This window comes from Lontra canadensis, unplaced genomic scaffold, assembly GCF_010015895.1.
Source record: "Lontra canadensis isolate GAN:19392208 unplaced genomic scaffold, GSC_riverotter_1.0 scaffold2, whole genome shotgun sequence".
NCBI classification, from domain to species: domain Eukaryota; kingdom Metazoa; phylum Chordata; class Mammalia; order Carnivora; family Mustelidae; genus Lontra; species Lontra canadensis.
In genome coordinates this window covers 40,763,019-40,788,298 of record NW_022630996.1, presented here as the reverse complement: position 1 = coordinate 40,788,298, position 25,280 = coordinate 40,763,019, and the positions used below count along the sequence as shown (strand labels likewise).

Genomic DNA, 25,280 nt, shown 5'->3' with positions numbered 1-25,280 from the left:
TAATTGTACTTACGATCTAATTTTTAAATGTGGTGTTCTTAAAGGCACTAAGAATTTAGGTTTCCCCCTAAGGACTGAAGAAGGTGGCACATTATAGGTAATTTTACTGGTAGTTTTTCTTTATCGTCATTTACTGTCAGAATGAAAATTCCAAACTTAATCATGAGATCATTATTTCTGAGAACCCTGTGGATATTGTTTCAATGGCTGGCTGCTTAAGTGTGAATACTGAATTTACATGAAGTTTTATCTTTGCATATTGATTAGAAAAAATAGTAAAATTAAAGCCTACTATGTAGAGAGAGCTAGCAAGCGCTCACTATGTTAGCTCTTATGTGGGTGATCAAATAAGGCACAGTGCTGTGTATGCTTTATGAGTTTATAATCTAATAGGGATTGTTAGAAGTAGAATAGTGATACTCACAACTCTTTGACATTCATGACCCAGGTAATCACCTGCAAACCTGTGGGAACCTAAGTAATGTTTTTATTTTTTAGTTCATTTAGTTCCTGATAAAAGTGAGCATCCGAATTAAACATTACAGATTATGCAGCTGGTATAAGTGGATAGCTTTTTATTTAGTGCCCTTCCCCTTATTTTGTACTGTTTAGAACAGATACTCACTAGACAAGGCAAAATGGGATGATGTTCTACGTGAATGGTAATTCTAATTAATGAAGTACCATAAGGCTGTTTCCAGTGGAATAATTAGGAGTTCAGCATGAAGAAATCCAACCTTTGAAAGACCAAACTGGAGGGGAGGGAAAGCAGAGCTGGGAAAAGAAAGAAGCATCACTCTAAGCAGATTGAAAAACATTTATGTAAGTTTGGAGGCGAAAAGTGGAGAGCAGCATAGCCTGGAAATTTTGGGCAATCTGGAGTAATAGGACTTTAATTTCTGTGGTGGAGTAGATTGGACTTAAAAACTAGATCAAAGCCACAGTTTTGGGGGTCCTAAAATGGATTTTGGGTGCTCTTTGCTCCTGAGAATTTCTTAGGAGCAAAGGTACCCAACTACATTAGGTCTTTTTGAAATCAGTTGGGTAACCCTGAGAGGATTTATAGGTGGGAAGGTGTTTGAAGGTAAGAAAATTAGAAGTAGTTTCAGAATTACTTGGTAAAGAGCACCCCCTTGGGTACTTACCTGATCACTTACTATTGAACAAGACATGAGTCTATTAAGGAAAGTTTTGAAAGGCATCCTTAGGGAAAAATAATCGAAAAATAAGTTTGTGTTTGTATTCATAATATGGTTAAGTGAATGAATGACTTAAGAGACTGAAAATGTTGGGGAGTGGAGGAAGAAGAGGGAGGAGTAAGTGTTACAACAAAACTAGCTTCAGTCACAGTGGGCTCTGAGATTGGTAATATCTGTTAACAAAAGTAAGAAAAGTAGGCTTGGGGCCTTTTGCCCTTAAAGTGTGGAAAGAACACTGAAAACATGGCACCCATCTGTTAAAAAGACAGGTTTGGGAAACTTGGGGAACAAAGATACGTGCCACGTGAGTTAATACTTGTGATTTATTCCCATGGGGATTATAGTTGTGAAGGCATAGAAAAAAAGTTTTGGGGGGAATATAGAGGGAAGCTGAAGAAGAAACTTTGGAGAACACTCAACATTTCCAATTGTGAAGAAGAAGCAGACACAAAAAGAGCATGAGAGGGTGATATTGTGGGTGAAATTTTACATAAACTATGGGAGAAGTTGTATGAGTAAGGGAAGTTGGTCAATAATGAGAACTAATCTAGAGATGTCAAAGAAATACACCAAGAAAAATACATGGCTATGGTAATAGGAATTTTGATAGAATGATATAGACTAACTCTTGGTGTGTAAGGAGAGAGTAGATAGTGAAAAAGATTAATGATTTCTTTTTTCAGCTTCAGTTGGCAGAGAAAGACAAAGAAATAAGTGGTCTAACTTCTCGTTTGGAAAACCTCTCCAGGGAAAAGGTATTGAACAGTGTACTTCAGAAATCTTTCAGGGGTGTCTATGTGTCTGTTTATGTGTGTCTGGTGCTTGGTTTGATTGTTTACGTTTCTGGTGCTTGGTTTCCACTCAGGTCATAGTCTCACTGTGTGTGTGGGACTCTGCTCTCAGCACAGAGACTGCTTGATATCCTTGCTCTTCCCCCTGCTTGTGCATGGAAGAGCTGTGCGGCGGGGGGAGATGCCTGCGCATGTTCCCAAATAAATAAATCATTTAAAAAGAAATCATGACAGTGAATGACAATACAGCTTTATGAAGACACCCATCTTACAGTCATGTGAGGGTGGCTTTGAAAAAAGTTAAATGAATAAAGACTGAAACAGATGTTAGTACTCATAGTGGAGAATGTTTTCAGTTAAATAATTTTATTTTTAAAAATGATGTATTTTTAAAGATAACATGCAGAGTTGGGGAGCAGAAGGAGAAGGGGGAGAGGGGATCGCAGGTTCCACACCTATCTCAAAGTCCGATGTAGGGCTTGATCTCATGACCCTGAGGTCACGATCTGAGCCAAAATCAAGTTGAATATTTAATCACTGGAGCCACTCAGGCACCCCTAAATAATATTTTTAAATATTTTACTTTACACAATGAGGAAAATGCTTAAGTGTTGAAATTTAACATGTATTTTGTATTTAATAGTAAACAGATTTTATAAAGTTTAAATTCAGGAATTATTAAAAATATACATAATGTTCTGTCTGGTTTTCTTTTGTGTTAGGAAACAATTTAGAAGTTTTAATGATTTGTAGCATAACCTGACATTGAAACAGAGCATAGATTTATAATACAAAACATGCTGTAGTACAACATTTCTCAAGGTGTGGTTTGAGCTCCTTTAGGGGGTCCCCATCCCCTTTTAGAGGTCTATAAAATGAAACTATTTCACAGTTATTTGCTTTATTTCCCCCGTTACTTACACACACACACACACACACACACATATGTATGTATGTATATATGTCCCCCCACCACTGTGTTACATTTATATGCTGGTGTGTAAGCAGTGGTATGTTTTGAATTAAGGCAGTTGCACCAAAGTGCATTGGTATGGTTACCATATTCATCTTAAGTATTGCATTCACAGTTAAAAAAAAATCCAGTTTCACTTACGATGAAAAGTAAAATAATCTTATTGAAGCTTGACTTTGGAGTGTACATCTTTTTAGTATTCTGTGTTAATGAAATTGGCAGATCCCCCAGAGCACTTTTACCTAATGAAGTATGATGGTTATCTTAAGGTGAAGCACTTGTGCAGTTGTTGGGGTTGTGAGCTGCAGTAGCTGCTCTTTTCATAAGGTATCATTTCCATGTTAAAAGAATAACTAATAGACAAAATTTGGTTATTCAAAGTAGGGTATTTGGCAGGTATTTTCTTGAAAAGAAGTGAAGCAAGCCTGTTAAACGAAAAACGATTGGTAGTATTTGTTGCCAATGATAAAATTCAAGATTCTAAGCAAAGGCAAGAATTTTGGGCATCTTGTGTCTACTCTCATGAGCTTGATAATTCCCAATGCTTACATTTCTTTTTTCTGTGCACACCCATAGATGTCTATGTCGTCTTCCTGTCTTCTTACCTGACAGTCATCAGTATGAACTCTTTGGTCAGTGGATTAGAATTTGTTATGTTCAGGTGTCTGGGTGGCTCAGTTGGTTGGGGGACTGCCTTTGGCTCAGGTTGTGGTCCTGAAGTCTGGGATCGAGTCCTGCATCAGGCTTCTGCTTGGCGGGGAGTCTGCTTCTCCCTCTGGCCCTTCCTTCTCATGTTCTCTCTCTCTCATTCTCACTCTGTCAAATAAATAAATAGAATCTTTGAAGAAGAAATTTATTATGTTCTTAATTTGATTTTCCCGCATTCCTAGATTTGGTCAGTGGGAGCATTTTCAAGCTGGTCCCTGATATGCCCCAGTATCAAAAGGATGTTGTTGATTTTTTTAGCACATAATACTTTTCTGGCATTGCAAGATATTCTAGTTCGTCTTATACCCTTCTTAACTCAGCTTTGGAATTGTCTTTTTTTTTTTTTTTTTTTTAAAGCTAGAAAGATGCCCTGGTCCAGCCCTGGAAGAATTAGTTCTTTTTCCAAGGAGTTTCTGGTTCTTTACTAGTGGGAGATGGTATTTATAAACGAAAATATGGGCCCTGTGTGTGTCCATGATTACTGGTGCTCTTTGCTTCTAGATCTTTTCAGTGGGCAGAACTAAGAAACATTATTTTTTAGATATCATGAGTTCTGGTCGAACTCCACATGGTTCTTATTTGCTTTCCTCACTTCCTATTTGTATACATGCCTTCCACACTGAGAATCCTGGTGTCCAACAATACCAACACACATCTATTCATTTGCTAAATTGATGATCCACATGACACAGTTTCAGAATTGCTAGAGCCATTCACTCTGAGAAAGATGCCTGTTAAGAATAGAATTTGAGGGGCACCTGGGTGGCTCAGTGGGTTAGGCCTCTGCCTTCGGCTCAGGTCATGATCTCAGGGTTCTGGGATCGAGCCCCGCATCGGGCTCTCTGCTCAGCGGGGAGCCTGCTTTCTCCTCTCTCTCTGCCTGCCTCTCTGCCTACTTGTGATCTCTATCTGTCAAATAAATAAATAAAATCTTAAAGAAAAAAAAAAAAAGAATAGAATTTGAGATTGTTTGAAGTTTTTTTTTCCCCACTGTCTCCTACACTTGAGCATATTCAAATAGCTTTTTCTTTTCTCCTTCCTTCACCCCCCCTTTTCTCCCCTTTCCTTTTCAGTGTGTGGTAACACAGAATGGCAAGTGGGTTAAAAAGATTCCTGCAAATAAACAGTGGATTAAAGATAATTAAAACAGAACAAATGAAGAGTGAGAAAATGGTTTTTTAAAATTTCTGGTATGAGGTTTTGGTCAGGTGTATTGGAAAGTTAAAACAATGATGCTCTAATCAGATCTAACAAGAAGTTGGCAAGGAATATGCATATAGGGGTGTCTGGGTGGCTCAGTTAAGTATCTGCCTTCAGCTCAGGTTATGATCCCAGGGTCCTGGGATTGAGCCCCACATCAGGCTCCCTGCTCAGCGGGGAGCCTGCTTCTCCCTCTTCTTCTGCTCCCCTTGCTTGTGCTCTCAATCCCTCTGTCAAGTAAATCTTTTTTCTTTAAAAAAAAAATATATATATATATTCCATGTGCTTCAGACAACTTTTTGAAAAACAGAATTACTTTAAGTATTGTTAATAAGAAACCCAGCTATAAGTATATGTTGTGCTTAGAGAGAGAGATAGCTAATGCTGGAGAGAAGCAGTCAAGATACTTTCTGTATTTTACCTGTATAAAATACATATTTCCTATCTGGAAGATTTATATGTATAATTTGTACATAAGATTATATAGAATTTTATATAATTACATCCCTTCAATTCATATTTATGTATAAAATGTGTTTTATATCTACATATATATTTATTTTGATGTTTTATGCAGGATAAAGATAGTCCTGAGTGATTATAACCATTTGTAAGTTACTGAAATGGCTAAAATCACATACAATAGTATAGTGACTGTATTATGCTGTATTAACAAATTTCCCGAAAGCTTAATGGCTCAAAATTAGTTATTTCACAGCTTCTGTGAGTAAGGAATTCAGGCATGGCTTAACTGGGTCCTCTGGCTTTAGACCTCTCACAAGACTGCAGTTAGGGTGTCAGATGGGGCTCAGTCACCTCATGGATAGAGATCTATTTCCATGGTACTCAAGTGATGTCAGGATTCATTTTCTTGGCAGTTACTAGAGCAAGGAACAGACACACTTCCTTCTCTGCCATCTTCCCTGAAGTCACTCCCCTTCTCTCCTCTTGATTTAGGTGGTTATTCAAAACACAGCGTAACCTTTAAAAATATAAAACTAGTCACTCCCTTGCTTAAAGCTCCATAATGGGCTTCCTCTGCCTTTAAGATAAAACCCAAAATTCTTAAGATAACATATATTTTGTATGACTGGCCTCCATTTCTCACTATTCCCATCTTAGGCTACAATGTCTTGTTTCACTGTCCTCTATTGTAGAATCTCTGTCAGTAGTTCTTGAACTTGCATCAGAATCAGGGAGAGGGTGGTGGGGTTATGGACATTGGGGAAGGCATGTGCTATGGTGAGTGCTGTGAAGTGTGTAAACCTGGTGATTCATAGACCTTTATCCCTGGGGCTAATAATATATGTTAATAAAAAAAATAAAAATAAATAAAAATGCTTAAACTTAAAAAAAATCACCTGTATTTCTTGTTAAAACAGATTCCTGGGTCCATTTCCAAAGTTTTCTGTTTTAGTAGGTTTGTAGTGGGGCTTGAGATTTGCATTTCTTAGTTCTGGTGCTGCTGCTCTGGGAACCACGGTTTGAGAAATGTTCTAGTCACCCAGGCTTTACAGCTCAGCAATTGCTTTATTTTCTTATGGCCCTCATCCATTTCATTTGCCAGAAATATTCTTGCCTACAATTCTTTATTACTTTGTTGGACTCTTTTTTTTTTCCCTTGTGTTTAAACATGTGAGAATAGAAGAGTAGAATGAACTCTGTTGTACTCCTCATCCAGCATCAGTAATTGTTTTATTTTATGGCAGTCTTATCTGTGCATAATTACCTTTCCTTCTCTCCCCAGGTATTTTCAAGTATATCCCAGAAGTCGTACTATTTCCCTCTGAATATTTATTCTTAACTACTACTTAAAGATTGATTTATTAGAGAGCATGCGTGCATGGGGGGGGGAGGGGAGAAGAGAGATGGAGAGACTCTTAAGCAGACTCCATGCAGAATGTGGACCTGACACAGGGCTTGATCCCACAACCCTAAGATCACGACCTGAGCTGAAACCAGGAGCCAGACACTTAACTGACTGAGCTACCCAGGTGCCACCCCCCACTCCCCAACTACTCTTGACTCATCCTTCAAGTTCCAGAATAAATGACTCTTCTTCAGTAAGGCCGTCTTTGCCCTTCAGTCTGATGTGCGTGCCTCTCTTAAACTCAAACCTGGGACCTGCACTTTTATTTCATAGCACTTAACATAATTTGTAATTAATATTTATTTCTGTGATTACTTAAAATCTGCCTTGTCTTCTTAATTGTAAGATCTGTGAAGATAGAATGGCTTCTGTTTTATTCACCATTGTATTTGTAGCTCCTAATATAGCACCTGATATTTAAAGTTAAATATTAGTTCAGTTAATTTGGGTACTCTAGCCAGAGGCACACCAGCTAAGCAAACTTTTGTGCCCTGGAACTATCAGAGAAGACTCCTAACAAAATCTGTTACTTCTTTTTTCCCAAGATTTTACTTAAATAGGAGAGAGAGAGCACGCATCCAAGTGTGTGCATGAGTGAGTGGGGGAAGGAAGAAGCAGGCTCCTTGCTGAGCAGAGAGCCCGACTTGGGGCTCGATCCCAACACCATGGGATCATGACCTGAGCAGAAGGCAGATACTTAACTGACTGAGCCACCCATGCACCCCTAACAAAATCTATTTGTTAAATTGTGGAGGCTTTTTAGGAGAGTTATGAATTAGCCATCAATATTATTTTACTAAGGTAAGTTAGCCACATTCATGTGTCACATGTTTTTGAAGGTAGAGGAGGTCTTAATAGGAGTTTCTTGACCCTGATTGTTCGAAGGGTCTTTTGATAGTCTGGTGAAATCTGCTCAATACCTATTAAATATATTAATATAAAACACATAAATTATATATATATAACATAAATATATATTTAGTATATGTTAATATATATTAAAAGATTTATTTTAGAGTGTGAGTGGGGGGAAGGGCAGAGAGAGAATCCCAAGTCGACTCCTTGCTGAGCACAGAGCCAGATGCAGGGCTCGATTCCCAGACCCTAAGGTCATGACCTGAGCCAAAATCAGGAGTCGGCTCCTCAACAACTGAGTCACCCAGGTGCCCCAGAAATATTTGTAAATTAGTAAAGCAAAATACACAGAATCCTAGCAGAAACAAGTTACAAGAAGTAGTTACCAAAATATTAAAACAAGTTTATGATATATGTGACAGGTACTATATGCTTATTTAAAAATGTTAAATAAGATTTGGTGTGTCTGATAACTAACCATAATTTCAAGGTAGTGAAATACAGAGGTTGTTTTGAGATGGATGCAGTGACTGTAATATGAAGTGAATATATCTGGAATTCTATAGGTTGACAAAGGTACTACAGCTATTGCTGTTTTTGTGGTGGTGGTGGTTGTTTTTTTTTTGGGGGGGGGGGGCCTGCATTTGTAATTGAAGATGCTAAATTTCAGTTAGCAGTTAGTGAAAAGATACAAATTTATTTTCCTCATCCAGGTTCATTTTATCTCCTGAATTCTGAACATGGACCCTCTGCAGGGTGTTGTGAATGTAAATTTGAGAATCAGATTTTCTAAGTCAAGAGTTCAGTCTTCCTATTTACCAGACAACCTACATGTAGCTGCCTTGTTCATGTCCCTGTGTTGTTTTTTCCCCCCAGTGTTCTGTTTACCCCGCCTCCAGTTTCCCTCATGAGGTATCAAAGCTGCTTTTTACGGGTCCTTTTCTTACCTGGCATCCTATTTGCAGGGGATTTATTGCATCTCTGATGGTAGAGGAGAGGAGGGAACTCTTTATTATGTTGGAATCTCTATGAAGTTGCTTGACTACACCATAAATCTTTTAATGAAACCCTTGACTCCATTTAAGTAGTTTATTGTTTGCTTACAGAAGAATTTCACCATGTTCTTCCGAGGTGATTTACTTAGAATTTTTGTAGCAATTTATCCTGTCTACATCTTTTGCTGCGTTCATGCCCTTTTCCTCTTTAGTTGTCTCGAAATTTTTTTTTTTAAAGATTTTATTTATTTATTTGACAGACAGAGATCACAAGTAGGCAGAGAGGCAGGCAGAGAGGGAGAGGGGGGAAGCAGACTCCCCGCTGAGCGGAGAGCCCGATGCGGGGCTCAATCCCAAGACGCTGGGATCATGACCTGAGCCGAAAGCAGAGGCTTTAACCCACCGAGCCACCCAGGCGCCCCTCGAAATATTTTTTAAATTTACTTCCACTTTATCTCTACTCACATTGCATTTTCACAATTCTGAACTACATGGCAGCACTTTCTGAGTCATGGCAGGAGATGAGGGAACCTCCTTTGAGGACCTGCTGTGTTCTAAACACTCTAATTTCTCAGTCCTCCTAGGGCTGGAGAAGAAAAGTTTTCAGGGTTACTAGTGCTGGAGCTGATGGGCAAATCCAGTCAGTCGGGCTTTAGTCTACCATGTCCCATCCCTCTGGTTGTTGCTAATTTCAAGTATGTCCAATTTCAAGTGTGCCCATTATAACTTGCCTAGAATAACCTTGCTAAAGAGCCATATTACAGCTGTTAGGCCCATTGTAGTAAACTGTATGATACAGGTTTGGCACATCAGGCCTTCAGCTTGTCTTTTCTCTTGCTCTTAACATGTACCCTGTGCTCTAGCCCTATCATTCATTTACCCAATCCTGCAATATGTTGTTATTTCACATATCTTCTGTACTCTTTTCATGTGCTTGGGGGAACTTTGCTGTATCTCTTCTCAAACCTAAATTGACTTTAATTTTTCATGTTTACCAGTTTTGCTTTCAGTGATAATGACTTACTCTCTTTTAAGTTTACTTCATTTAATGATCATTTATATAGGTAAAAATTTGCTGACATAAGACTCTCATCTCTGTTCTCATGGGATGACATTCAGCAAAACCAGTTGAGTTTTACTTTAGAGATGAAATTTTCCATACTTACAGCCTTTGTTAAAATTTCTGGTTGATTTTTTTTTTCTTTAACAGCTTTATCGAGGTATAGTTTATATGCAATAAACCCCACCTATTTTAAGTGCAATTTGGTGGATTTTGGTAAATACATATAGTTCTATAAATACCATTATATACAAACTATAGAATGTTTACATTACTGCACAAAGTTCTTCATGCTTATTTTTAGTCAACTCTATCAGCTGTGTCCAGTCCCAGACAATCACTGATCTACCTTCTGCTACTATATAGTTTCACCTTTTCTAGCATTTCATATAAATGCAGTCGTGCAGCATTTACCCATTCGGTGGTTGGACATTAATCCTCTTACCAGCTGATGGATATATGGATTATTTCTAATGTTTTGCTATGAACAATGCTATGAACATTCTCCTGTCTTTTTGTGGACATAGGTTTTCATTTCTCTCGAGCAGATGCCCAGGAATGGAATCGCTTTCTTATGTGATGGCTATTTTTTTTAAGAAAGAGCCAAATTGTTTCTTTTTTTTTTTTCTTTTTTTTTGTTCCCCCTAAAGATTTTATTTATTTATTTGACAGAGAGAGCTCACAAGTAGAGAGGCAGGCAGAGAGAGAGGGGGGAAGCAGGCTCCCCGCTGAGCAGAGAGCCCGACGCGGGGCTCGATCCCAGGACCCTGGGATCATGACCTGAGCCGAAAGCAGAGGCTTTAACCCACTGAGCCACCCAGGCGCCCCCCAAATTGTTTTTCAAAGTGGCTGTTCCATTTTGCATCCCCACTAGCAGTGTATGAGCATTCTAGTTGCTCAGTAGCCTCATTAGTACTTAGTATTGTTGGGTTTTAATTTTAGTCATGCTGGTAGATGTGCAGTTTTAAGTCTAAGGTATAGGTTTAAGTTTTAATTTCCTTGATGACTAGTGGTGCTGGGCATCTTTTCATATGCTTATAGGCCATTCACTTAAGTATATATTTTTTAAGTATATAAACTTAAAACCCTGTCCAACATGGGGCTTGAATTTATGACTCTGAGATAAGAGTACTCTACCAACTGAGCCAGCCAGGTGCCCGCATTCATATATATTCTTTTGTGAAGTGTTGAGATCTTTACCTATTTTTTAATTGGGTTATCTTTATTGGTTATATTTGGTTTTAAGAGTTCTTTATATATTCTCAGTATAATTCCTTTTTCATATGTCTTGGAAATATTTTCTCCCAGTACATAGCTTGCCTTTTTATTTTTATTTATTTTTGGATTTTATTTAAATTAAATCAATTTACATGGTGTATTATTACTGTCAGAGGTAGAGTTCGGTGATTGATCCATCAGATGCATGTAACACCCCGTGCTCATTACATCACATGCCCTCCTTAATGCTCATCGCCCAGTTACCCCATGCCCCCACTCACCTCCCCTTCAGCAACCCTGTTTGTTTATTATACTTAATAATCTCTTGTGGTTTGTCTCCCTCTCTGATTTTGTCTGATTTTATTTTCCCTCTCTTTCCCTTTGATCCTTTGTTTCTTAAATTCCACATATGAGTGAAATCATGTGATAATTTGTCTTTCTGTGATTGACTTCACTTAGCATAATACCCTCTAGTTCTGTCCATGTCATTGCAAATGGTAAGATTCCATTTTTTGGATGGCTGAATAATATTGTATATATATACACACCACATTTAAAAGATTTTTTTTTTTTTAATAGATCACAAGTAGGCAGAGAGACAGGAGGAAGGAGGCTCCCTGCTGAGCAGAGAACCCGATGTGGGGCTCAATCCCAGGACCCTGGGATCATAACCTGAGCCAAAGGCAGAGGCTTATTAACGCACTGAGCCACCCAGGTGCCCCTACCGCATTTTTTTTTTTTTGAAGATTTTATTTATTTGACAGATAATGAGGGAATACAAGGAGGGGGAGTAGGAGGAGGAGAGGCAGGCTCCCCACCAAGCAGGAACCTCGATGCAGGACTCTGGAGTCATGACCTGAGCCGAAGGCAGATGCTTAATGACTGAACCACCCAGGCGCACCTATTCCACGTCTTCTTTATCCATTTATCTATGGATGGACGTCTGGGTTCTTTTCATAGTTGGCTATTACAGACCTTGCTGCTAGAAACATTGGGGGTGCGTAAGTGACTCTTCGGATCACTGCATTTGTGTATTTGGAGTAAATACCTAGTAGTGCAATTGCTGGCTCATAGGGTGGCTCTGTTTTTAACTTTTTGAGGAATCTCTGTACTGTTTTCCAGTGCCTTTTTGTTTTTAAAAATACCTTTGAAGAGCAAAACCTTCTAATTTTGAAAATAGTCTAATTTAGCAATATTTTCTTAATGGTTCATGCTGTTCATGTTGTATCTTAAATTTTTGCTTAATCCAAGGTTATAAAGACTACCCCACCCCTTTTTTCCTTTCACTGGATTTATAGCTTTAGCTCTTACGCTTAGATTTATAATCCATTTGAAATAATCTTGTGGGGGGAGGCACCTGGGTGTTCAGGAGGTAAGCATCCGACTTTTGATCTCACCTCAGGACTTGATCTCAGGGTTGTTAGTTCAAGACCTGTGTTAGGCTTCATGCTGGGCGTGGAGCCTACTTGAAAACATAATAAAGTAAAATAAATTTTTTTTTTGTATGATGTGATATATAGTCAAAATTTATTTGTACTGAAACAAATAATACATTATATATTAATAAAAAATGTACTTGTAGATACCCATTCTTTTAAGCTTATGTTTAAAAGACTATCCTTTTCCTTCATTGAATTTCTGCATCTCTGTTACATTGACTATGAGTATGGGTTTCTTTTTGGACTCAGTCTTTTGTTTTATTGTTTTATATCAAAGGTCTGCAAACTAACATCTGCAAGCCAAATATGGCTCATGGCCTATTTTGTAAATAAAGTTTTATTAGCCTATGACCATGCCCATTCATTTAGGCATTACCTATGGCTGCAACAACAGAGACAGAGTTGAATAGTTCTGACAGAACTGAAAATACAGAGCTGAAAATATCTACTATTAGGCCCTTTATGGAAAAATGTTGTCAGCCCTTAATCTTTGTGTTTATCTGTGTATCAGCTTCCTATTCTCTTGATTTTATCACTCTGTTCTATCCCTCAAGTGTAAGTCTTCCAACTTTGTTCTTTTTAAAAATGAGCTATTTCAGGACCTTTGTATTTTAGGGTTCATTGAATGTATAGATCAGTTTGGGAGGAATTTATAAAAATGCCAAGTTTTCGGGTACATGAATGTGGTGTATTTTTCTGTTTATTGAGATTCCCTTTAATTTCTCTCAGCGTGTTTGTTTTTAGTGTACAGGCTTTGAACATCTTTTACTAAATTTATTCCTGAGAATTTAATATCTATTGGTTCTACTATAAATGGTATCTTTTAAAAACTTCATGTTTATTGTGTGTTGCTTACATACTGAAATGCAGTTGATTTTATGTATTGATCTTGTATACATCGCAGCCTTGCTAAATCTCCTCATTCTCCTAGTTCTGTAGGTTCCTTAGGATTTTGTACATACATGATCATATCCTCTGAATAAAGATGATTTTACTTCTTTTCAGTCTACCTTAATCTTGCCTTAATCCACTGTTTAGAATCTTCAGTACGATGTTGAGTAGAAGCGGTGAGAGCAGACATCCTGCCTCATTATTGATCTTAGGTAGAGTCATTTGTTTTTTCACTGTTAATAGTCACTGTAGGGTTTTGAACTGTATTTTTATATTAAGGATGTTCCTTTTTATTTCTGGGTATTTGAGATTTAGAAAATATATGAATGCCTGTTGAATTGTGTAAAATGTTTCTTCATCTGCTTAAATGATCATATTTTTTTTCCCATTAGTCTGTGAACATAGTGAATTATATTGATTTTTGTATGTTAGCTAAATTTGCTTTTCTAGTGGTAAAAACCCACTTGGTTGGGGCATCATGATCCTAGGATCCTAGAATCGAGTTTCACATTGGGCTCCTTGCTCAATAGGGAGCCTGCTTCTCCCTCTTCCTCTGCCTGCTTGCTCCCCTTGCTTGTGCTTGCTCTTTCTGTCAAAAAAATGGATAAGTACTTAAAAAACAAAAACAACCCTCATAATTATGTTATATTCTTTTTAAATATTGTTGGATTTGATTTCTTAAGGATTTTTGCATCAGTAGTCATGAGGGATGAGGTCTGCAGCTTTCCTGTGATGTCACTGTTTGACTTTGGTATTAGAATAGTATTGGTCTTATAAAGTAAGTTCAGAAGTATTTTTTTGTTGTTGCTTTAAGATTTTATTTATTTGTCGGGGGAGAGTGCATGCACACACAAGCAGGGGATTGGCGGGTAGAGGGAGAAACAGGCTCCCTGCTGAGCAAGGGACCCAGAGTGGGTCTCCATCCCAGACCCCTGGGATCATGACCTGAGCTGCAGGGAGACGCTTAAGCGACTGAGCTACTCCAGTGTCCCTAGACGTGTTTTTTTTTTTTTTTCCTAGTTTTTGAAAGAGTTTATATGGGATTAGTATTTTTAAATATTAAAAAGTTTCTTATATGCATGAGTTTACTAGAGAAGCAGTCTGGGTTGCTTTTTGTCCTTTGGCTTTTATTAATAACTAAATTGTAAGAAATTCAGAGTTTCCTCTTAGCTCAATAAAAAGAGCAACTTCTTGGCACAAATAAATTTGAAAATACATCAGGCTTTATATGTTATATGTGGAAGGGACATTTATGAGAAGTTTGAGAGCTAGACTTTTCAGTTGTATTCTTTAAACAGAATAGGGAAATAATTTTATTATGTTTTAGCTAAATGTTTAATGCAGCCCTTACTATGAAATATTTGAATGCTTTCCACCTTTGTTTTTGTTAATTTTAGGAACTTAAAAGGAATCTAGAAGATCAAGCAGAAAGGAAAATGGAAGGTCAGAATTCCCAGAGTCCTCAAAAGATCTCACAGTGTCTCAACACATGCTCAGAGCACAATGGTCATGTTGCCACAGTGCCACATACACAGCCAGTTCTGCAGTATGGTAATCCTTATGCAACATAGGAAGCCAGAGGTTATTAAAATAATTTTGGTTTGGGATTAACTGAATATTTTTTGGTTTGTATCTATCTTAATGGGAATTAGAGAACTACTGGTACAGTTAACTCTAATAGAAACATTATTTTGTAACCAGTAATTTTAATGTTTAACAGTAACTGGGTTTGTCAAGGAGTCCTGCAGCACAAATGAGTAGTCTATTTGCTTATTACATATATTCTCATTTTTTGATGCATAAAAATGGTTCTTTATATCCTGTTCATCATAGCTGTACATGGAGATTCTGATTATAGTACCAGGTTTTACTTCCAAAATTTTTATTTCAGATGGAGCAGATGGTGCTTTTTATCCAGATGAAATCCAAAGGCCACCTGTGAGAGTACCTTCTTGGGGACTGGAAGATAATGTTGTCTGTAGCCAGCCTGCTCGAAACCTTAGTCGGCCCGATGGTTTAGAAGACCCTGAGGATAGTAAAGTAAATTGAATTTCTATTTTCTGAGCTTGTTCCTTTTATTTTTTGTTTCATGTAGAGAGTTCTGTTTGTGGAAAAGAGAGTGTGTGCTTGTGTATACATGTGGTTGTTTAATTTTTGGAAAAACCTGCTTGAATTTAAATTAAAAAAAACAACCATTAATATACTTCACGATATTTACACTAATGTAAAAGATTAAGTTCAGAGAATGACCTCAATATCAAAGTTATCAGTTTACTCTTTAAAACAATTTTTTGAGATATAATTGATATAGACCTTTATTAGTTCAGGTGTACAACATAATGATTCGGTATTTGTGTATATCATGAAAGGATTATAAGTCTGGTTAATATTTGTTATCACACATAGTTAACAGATTTTTAAATTTCCTTTGTGATGAGAACTTTTAAGATTTACCCTCAGCAATTTTCAAATATTTGATAAATTATTAGCTATAGTCACAGTTTAATTATCACTAAGTAATTTACTATGTTCTTTCGATTGCAGATGTAGTTGGTTGGAAGAAGCAGTGTTAATGACAATATTATGCTTTAGTATACTGCATCTTTTAATTTTAGCATTTATACCCCACTTTAAATTTTAAGGTGGACTATATTATCTTCAGAAAAGAGAAGTGTAGGGATGCCTGGGTGGCTTAGTCCATTAAGTGTCTGCCTTCGGCTCAGGTGATCATCCCAGAGTCCTGGGATTGTCCCACATCAGGCTCCCTGCTCAGGAGCAGGGAGCCTGCTTCTCCCGTTGCTTATGCTCTCACACTCTCTGACAAATAAACTCTTAAAAAAAAGAAAAGAGAAGTGTATTATCATAGTTTTTTTTTTTTTTTCTGGGAAAGTCTTTTAGATATCATTAGTATTTAATAATTTTTCAGCAACCCATTACTGATAATTTGAGTTAGTTTGTGTAGCACGTCATTTTTATGTTTAAGAGATTTTTTTTCACCATTTAATAATTAAATTCTTTTCCTCACAAAAGCTTTTTTTTTTTTTTGGATTTCCTGTGCATTAAGATGAATTTAGAAGAAATGCTTTATCGTGCTCTTTGCAAGTACAGTGGTATCATGACCTGTTTCTCATTTAATCTAGTTTGCTGCATTTAATTGCTATTAACCTTTGCAGAAACTGATCAGTGTTCAGACAGGCATGATTTTAGCCCTAGTGCTCAACACCCGTAATGGAGAAAAATGTATTTCTCCCTCCTGCCTTTTGGCCTCCTATGTCCATTACTGGGAATAATTAGGAAAACTGTCAGAACTTTTGTAGCCTATTTAAGGTCTAGAGTATAATCTTACTGCTTTTTCCACACCTTTACTTCACATTTTGCATATTTAATCTGATCATTCTTGGCACAGATGTTACATGTGACAAGCCCTTCTCTTCCATAGTCATCTGCTTCAGTTTAATTAGCAGAATGTTCTTTCTGATCTGTGTGCTTTGCCGTCCTGCAAACCCATGAGAAGCAGTGTTAGAGTCTTGTGCTCATTTGCTGACATGCTTAGATTTGGTAATGAGATGGAAGGACTCTTAATAGGCACACACCTTTGATAATTGTATTTTGCAATCAGAAGATGTTTTTCACTTTAGACAGAAACTAATTTTTATGTACATTTAGACTTTTTGAAAAATGTTGCCAGGACAATAACAAAAATCACTTGGAAGTGAAATATTTTAATGAGTAATTTCCAGAATATATGAAGCAGATTTGAGTTGACCTGTTCCTTTTCACTGGTTCCTGCCTTGGGAGTAATTAAGAGCCATAGGACCTCGAAGTCAGGGTTGAGGCTGCCTTTCTCCAGCCTACTCCAGGCATAAACTTGCCAGATCTCCTTTCTACACCAGAATAGGTCAGCTATCAGATCAGATGCCTTTTGTGACTCCCTTTTCCCTAATAATTGCAATAGCAATAACTATAGCATCATAATTATGATGATGATGATGATGGCACCAAACACTTCTCCAGCTCAATTTGCCAGCTAGTGCTTGGCTATTTAAATATGTAAACTCATTTGTTCTTTATAGTACTCCTGTGAGGTAGGAACTATTACAGTGTTTTCTTTTGTAATGGAGGAAACCGAAGGATTAACTGGCTTGCTTCATCACGTAGCTACTGGTAAGGATATAGTCAAATGAGGATTTGAACCTCATCAATTTGGCTATAGGAGCTGTGGTCCTAACTACAGATCAATCTATCAAATAGACTAAGCCAGAGGTTCCCAAACTTTCAGTTCATGGCACCTTTGGGGTGTCTAAATATTTTTTTATGATACCCTATAGGCCAAAAGAAATGCTTAACATATTTCCTAACAAATGTAACCATTTGAAAAAAAAAATAGTGTATACTGAATTGAGAAATTCTTAATGTTTTTCATTAAATAAGCACAGTTACTAATGGGATGTATATGGTGGTTGACAACTCGAAACCTTCTCAAACCTTGGAATTAGATTGGACAGACCACTTCTTCTCAAAGATAAGCTGTCAGTGAAGGGAATGTTGAAACTGTGAGCTATCTAATGTTGAAACCATGAGCTGTTTTGAACTAGTTGCTCATGTGATACCTGACAATGTGGAGTGTTTCTGCATATTTCATTAACTTAGAAAATTAAAACTATCCCATAGTACCCTGTAAGTTTGATATGGTGCCCCAGCAATGGGAACATGGGTCTAAACTCTTGCTCCGCAGAAATAACAGTATGTGGAGCAACAGGTTTGTTTTTTTTTTTTTTTTTTCCTTTTTTTGTTTTGTTTTGTTTTGTTTGAGGGAGAGAGAATCTTAAGCAGGTTCCATGTCCAGTGCAGAGCCTGACCAGGGCTTGGTCTCATGACCCTGTGATCATGACCTGAGTTGAAGTCAAGAGTCGGACACTCAACTGACTGAGCCATCCAGGAATCCCCTTCAAGTTTTTTAATTTTGATGAAGTTAAATTTATCCTATTTTTGCTTGTACTTTTGTTGTTAGATCTCAGAAACCATTGCATAATTCACAGGAAGATTTGTCCCTGGGTTTTCTGTAGTCTTTGCTCTTATATTTAGGCTTTTGGTCCATTTAGAGTTTATTTCCGAATATGGAGAAAAATAACACTTGAGAAGTAATAGAGATCCTGCTTTTCTTTTTTATTAATTCCAGTATAGTTAACATACAGTGTAGTATTCGTTTCAGGTATACAGTATAGTGATTCAAGAATGCTGTACATTACTCAGTGCTCATCATGATAAGTATATTCCCCTCCCGTCTGGTAATCATCAGTTCTCTGTAGTTAAGACTGTTTCTTAGTTTATCTCTCTCTCCTTTTCCTTTGCTTTTTGTTTTGTTTCTTAAATTCTGCATTGAGGGAAATCTTGGTATTTGTCCTCCTCTGGCTTATTTTCACTTAGCATTATTATGCTCTAGCTCCATCCATGTTGTTGCAAATGGCAAGATTTAATTCTTTTTTGTGGCTGAGTAAATATTCCGTAGTATATATGTATTGTGGTATATATGTATACCACATCATCTTTATCCATTCATCTGTTTGTGGATACTTGGTCTGCTTCCATGATTTGGCTATTGCAAGTAATGCTGCATTAAACATAGGGGTGCATGTATCTTTTTGAATTAGGTTTTTGTATTTTTGGGGTGAATGCCCACTGTGTGGTTACTGGATTGTAGGGTAGTTCTGTTTTTAACTTTTCGAGGAACCTCCATACTGTTTTCTACAATGGCTGCTTTGGTTTGCATGCCTACCAACGGTGCATGCTGATTCCTTTTTCTCCATGTCTTCGCCAACGCTTGTTGTTTCTTGTGTTTCTGATTTTAGCCATTCTGACAGGTGTGAGGTGATCGCTCACTGTGCTTTCTGATCTGCATTTCCCTGATGACGAGTGATGTTGTGTGTCTTTCCTGTGCCTGTTGGACATCTGGATGTCTTCTTTGGGAAAATGTTTGTTCATTTCTTCTGCCCATTTTTAAATTAGATTATTTGTTGAGCATTGAGTTGTCTCAGTTGTTTATATATTTTGGATGCTAATCCTTTATCAGATACATCATTTGCAAATATCCTCTCCCATTCAGTAAGTTGCCTTTTAGTTATTTCCGTTGCTGTGCAGAAACTTTTTATTTTGATGTAGTCCCAATAGCTTGGTTTTGCTTTTGTTTGCCTTGTCTCCTTGTCTCAGGAGACCTGTCTAGAACAATGTTGCTGTGGTCAATGTCAGTGAATTACTGTGCTCTCTGCTAGGACTTTACTGGTTTCAGGTCTCACATCTAGGCCTTTAATCCATTTTAAGTTTACTTTTGTGTATGCTGTAAGAAAGTGGTTAATTTTTAGTTTCCTTCTTTTGTATGTGGCTTTCCCAGTTCCCAACACATTTTGTTGAGGACACGATCTTTTTCCCATCATATATTCACTCCTGCTTTGTTGAATCTTAATTAACCATATCATTGTAGGTTCATCTTTGGGTTTTCTGTTCTGTCCCGTTGATCTGTGCGTTTGTTTCTCTGCCAGCACCACGCTGTTTTGATTACTATAGCTTTGTCATAGGATTTAAAGTCTGGATTTGTGATAAATCCAGTTTTTTCAAGATTGCTTTAGCTATTTTGGGTCTTTGTCATTTCATACAAATTTTAGGATTGTTCTAGTTCTCTGAAAAATACTGTTGGTTTTCGATAAGATTGCTTTCTGTCTGTGGATTGCTTTGGGAAATATGGACATTTTAACAATATTTATTGTTCCAATCCATAAGAATGGACTGTCTTTGTTTCTTTTTATCTTTAATTTCTTTCATGAGTATTTTATAGTTTTCAGAGAGTAGATCTTTCATCTCTTTGGTTAGGCTTATTCCTAGGTATCTGTTGTTTCTGGTGCAAGTGTAATTGGGGTTGTTTCCTTAATTTCTCTTTCTGCTGCTTCATTATTGTATAGAAATGCAACAGATATCTGAACATTGATTTTGTATCCCATGACTTTATTCATTTATAGTTCGAGTAGTTTTGGGGCAGAGTTTTTAGGATTTTCTTTATATAGTATCATGTCATCTGCAGATAGCGGAAGTTTAACTTCCTCCTTACCAATTTGGATGCCATTTATTTCTTTCTGTTGTCTCATTGCTGTGGCTAGGATTCTAGCAGTACTTGAATAAAAGGGGTGAGAGTGGACATCCCTGTCTTGTTCATGACTTTATAAGAAAAGCTCTCAGTTTTTCCCTATCGAGTATGATGTTTACTGTGGGTTTTTCATATGTGGTCTTTATTATGTTGAGGTAATGTTCCCTCTAAACCTACTTTGTTGAAGGTTTTTTTTTATCATGAATGAATGTGCTTTCTCAAATACTTTTCTGCACCTGTTGGTAATGATCATATGGATTTTCTCATTTCTGTTATAGATTTGATGTATCATATTGATTGGTTTGCAAATATTGAACCACCCTTCCATACTGGAAAAATATTCCGGTTGGTTGTGGTGAATGATTTCTTTTTCTTTCTTTTTTTTTTTTTAATTTTATTTTTTATAAACATATTTTTATCCCTAGGGGTACAGGTCTGTGAATCGCCAGCTTTACACACTTTACAGCACTCACCATAGCACATGTGGGGAATGATTTCTTACTGTAATGTTGGATTATTTTCCATTACTCAGTCTTCTTAGTACCTCTGTATCCCTCACCCTGTCATTTATTCTGTCATGTGTTGTATTTTTAATTTCAATGATTGTGCTCTTCATCTCTGATTGATTCTTTTTTATCTCTGTGTTAAGGGTCTCACTCATGTTTTCTACTCTTGCCTGAGGTCCAGTGAGTATCTTGATCATTACTTTAGATTTTCTATCAGACATACTACTTCTTGCTGTTTCACTTAGGTCCTCTGTTGTGGTTTTTGCCCTGTTCTTTCATTTGGGACATATTCCTCCTGTCTTTTCATTTTGCCTAACTCTGTTTCTGTATTTTAGAAAAGTCCGTTTGTCTCTTGTTCTGAGAGTAGTGGGCTCTTTTAACAAGTTGGTTGCTGGTCCTCTTCCACAGGGGGTGAGCAGCCACTGCTAAGATAGGGCTGGCTGGCTGTGGCTGCTCCCCAGAGTGCAGGCAGGCAGGTGTGCAAGTTGTAGGTGTTGGTCCTCCTACACAGGGGAGGTGTAGCTTCCACAGGGCTGCTGTGCAAAGCATGTGTGGGTGGAGGTGGTGCAGTTTTAACTGTGTGTGTGTGTCCTCTACTGGAGTTCGGGTGAGACAGTGTTGGCAGAGTTTGCACAGGTTGTGTTAGGGAGGCGAGCCATAGCCCTGGAACTAGAGCAGTCCTGGCTGGAGCGATTGGGGCATGGTGTAAGCAAGTTCGAGAGTGCTGATGCCCTGCTGGTTCCCACAGGTGGCCATGTGATTATGCTGGGAGAGCTGGTCGGGGAGAGAAACAGCACCTGTCAGATCCTTTGTTCCTAGAGAAGTTCTTTAGTGAACTCTGACATTAGCAACTAACTCTCCCTCCTCTGTGCCCCCAAAGGACTTTTCAAGCTGCTGCTGCAAGTTGTATCTCTGCGAGCTGTTTCTTATGCTGTTTCATTAAGGACAGGGACTTGGCTTCCTATTGCCCTCTGGGCTTTATCATATCGAGCCTGCTGATTTCTAAAGTTCCAGAGGATTGAGGTCCCCACTGGTTTTAAGAATTCATGAAATTTGGCTCATCTGATATTCAGAGCCAAATGCTGTGGGGATTCATCTTCTCTTCGTAGGTCCCTGGTGTTGATAGTTGTTTCTTACACGTCTCTGTTCCTGTGGCTCCCTCTGGTAGCCAGACCTGCAGGTTGAGCTCACCACATCTCTGCTCTTCCTCCCATCTCCTGTGTAGCCTTTCTCTACATTTTGTTTTGGAGTTTGTTCTGCCCGTCTTGAAGTTGCTTTTTGGGTTGTTTGCACTGACATGTTATCTAGCCTGGGGCAAGGTGAATATAGGGTCCTCCTACCCTGCATCTTTGTTGGAAGCCTGCTTTCTCTCTTTTTTTAAAGATGATACTTATTTATTTATTTGACAGAGACAGAGCAGAAGCAGGGGGAAGCAACAGGCAGAGGGAAAGAGCGAAGCAGGCTGTCCGCTGACAGGGTGGCCTGGGACTCTATCCCAGGACCCCGGGATCATGACCTGAGGTGAAGGCAGACACTTAACTGAGGGAGCCACCCAGGTGCCCCTGCTTTCTCGTTTTTAAGTGCGTGTGCGTGTGTGTGTGTGCGCGTGCGCGCACACACACACAATGAGACTTTATACGAATTGGCTACTCAGAACTTATGACAGTTTATGGTTTTAAACTGAGTAGGTGATCTCTTATTTCATGAGCACTTCTGTCATTTAGAATTCTGTTGAGTCCCTCTCCCCTTTTATTAGGTATTAGGTAGTAGAAGATACAGAGTCATGGGGTTAGCATTACCAAATTGTATATGGCTTAGAAAGTATAAAAGCAAAAAAAATGAGTTTTCTTCCTCCTTTCCCCCTGACAGTTAATATGTTAGATAGGTTGGTTTAAGTCTAGCAGTTTAGCAGCAAACTCTGTTGTTAGCTGATTCATGGAAGCAGTAAATTGGGGTAGGCTATATTTTTCATCCCTGGAAAGTGGAGTTTTATTACGAGTATCTGTCATCAAGAGTTTTGATAGTTAAGCATCAAGACCTTTCTTTTCTTTCTTTTTTTTTTTTTTTTTTAAAGATTTTATGTATTTATTTGACAGAGATCACAAGCAGGCAGAGAGGCAGGCAGAGAGAGAGAGGAAGCAGGCTCCCTGCTGAGCAGAGAGCCCGATGCGGAGCTCGATCCCAGGACCCTGAGATGATGACCTGAGCCGAAGGCAGAGGCTTCAACCACTGAGCCACCCAGGCGCCCCAAGACCTTTCTTTTCTTTTCCATTATTCTTTTCGATAGCATTTCAGAATTCTAAAATTTGTTCTTTCTCAGAGATAAGGAAATTGTATTCATTGTCATTACTTTATATGTAGTTCTTTAAGCAAATTCATTGTTTCAAGTATTGCTGCTGGAAGGCCCAATCTGGCAGCTAGAATACTGTGGCACAGAATCAACAATTTATTGTCAACATATAATAGGTTTAGCTGATTCAACTAGATCGTCTTACCTCTTTGTACCTACAGACTTAAAACCACTCTTAATTTTAGTTATTGTAGACTTAATTCTTTAAGTACGAAGTCTTCTATTCCCCAGTTTTTCAGTCTCTTATTAGGCTAGTTACCTATCTTGTTTCTGTGCAGCGAGTAGTTTCCTCTTGATGTACAGACTCTTTGTGACCAGAATGTTTTAAATTTTGACTGGTTTTTGTTGTTAGTAGTACAGTTTAGCAGTTAAATAAAAAATCACCTCAAATAGGCCATGATGGAGACCACAAGGTATCACTTCCATGTACCCTCTACCACACTTCTTAAGATTTTATTTATTTAGGGGTACCTGGGTGGCTCAGTTGTTTAAGCAACTACCTTTGGTTCAGGTCATGATTCTGGAGTCCCGGGATTGAGTCCTGGCATCGGGCTCCCTGCTCAGCAGGGGGGTCTGCTTCTCCTGACCTCTCCCCTCATGCTCCCTCTCTCTCATTCTCTCTCTCTCTCAAATAAATAAGTAATTTTTAAAAGATTTTATTTATTTGACAGATATCTAGAGAGAGAACACAAGCAAGGGGAGTGGTAGAGGGAGAGAGAAATAGGGAGGGAGCCTGACATGGGCTCGATCCCCAGTACCATGAGATCATGACCTGAGCCAAAGGGAGATGCTTAATGACGGAGCTATCCAGGCACCCCTCTACCATACTTTACTGACCAAGAGCTATTTTGAGTTTGGTGTTAATTAGGGTCAGGGTCAGTCTTTAGTTTATCAGTAAAAACAGTTGTAACCTCTTTTAATTTTACTGAAGATTAGAAGGGTTTTTTTTAAAACTCTGTTTCCCAGTTTGCAAAACTAAGTAAAGGAAACAGGAATTATTATAATGTTACCACACTGAAAAAATATGTACATAGTGGGTTATTTAGGAGGGAATCCTATGTAAGCAAAAATATTTTCTTATGTGTTAAATACAAAATAAAAAAGAGGCCCTACCCTTTCTTGGACCTTTCAGGAAGGGATAATCATCAAAGTAATAGCCAAGTAACCTCCCCTACCTTCTGCCCCCCAGCAAGATAAATCAGTTTGTCTTTTGGTTCAGTTGCACACCACATATATTTTCTTAGTACTTCTTACGTAAGAGACTTGACTACTTAGCCCATTAATAGCAGCTCTGGAATAAGCATAACTACCCGGCCATATAAGGACTTCCATCAGTCCCTATATGCCTTCTGATCTCTTTACAGACTGTTGGTTCATGAGAGCAGCTAACAGAGCTGCTCAGGAATAAAGCAGATGGGCTTTTGGGAGATGTGACTGGTCTTGATGTGAAGTGAGTCTGTATTTGGCTATTGATAGAGAGCATACAGATCTCTAAAAAGTGACCACAGTGGGGCAGGTGTCTGGTTGGCTCAGTTGCTTAGGTGTCCGGCTTCTGATCTCAGCTCAGGTCTTGATCTCTAGGTCATGAGTCAAGTCCCATGTTGGGGTCCACATCGGATGTGGAGCCTACTTTAAAAAAAAAAAAAAAAAAAAAAGAAAAAGTGACCACAGGGATGTGTGGGCATGGAAATCCAAACCAGTGTTTTCTTTCAGATTTATATAGGTTTTTAGGACTCTTACTGGACAATCTGTTAGTCAGATATTTAATACTGAATTTCATTCTTTCACAACAGGGTTTTGAACCCTGTAGTTGGTACATTGCTTTGCTTTAACATGGTTTTCCAGCTTGATTAGCCTGTGTGCCCAAGAACATATACACGCAAACTCATATTTTACTAGTTTTCTTTTAAAAATTGTTGTATGTCATGCAGTGGGATGTATGTTGTCAAAAGAGGAATACTGTCTTGCAAAATTTATTGAATGAGAATAATAGGAAAAATAATGCAGTTTTAAGATTTTTATGAAAGTGGTCACCTACTGTATGGAATGATAAGGTCAAAAGGTTACCTATATAGAGGTTCAAAAAGTCT

General features: G+C 38.0%; 1 protein-coding gene across 8 annotated transcripts in view; it reads left to right on the top strand.

Annotated features, from left to right (window-relative positions):
* Positions 1-25,280, top strand: part of TAX1BP1 (Tax1 binding protein 1) — an 80,413-nt gene that overhangs the window by 52,862 nt on the left and 2,271 nt on the right. For 2 of the 8 annotated variants that reach the window (XM_032872570.1, XM_032872560.1), the window contains exons 14-16: positions 1,883-1,954; positions 14,597-14,642; positions 15,091-15,239. In XM_032872570.1, the coding sequence (XP_032728461.1) occupies positions 1,883-1,954; positions 14,597-14,642; positions 15,091-15,239 (267 nt within the window). Of the gene's footprint in view, positions 1-1,882; positions 1,955-14,596; positions 14,781-15,090; positions 15,240-25,280 lie in introns of those variants that run through there. The other 6 variants (XM_032872586.1, XM_032872577.1, XM_032872542.1 and 3 more) reach the window with 5 other exon arrangements.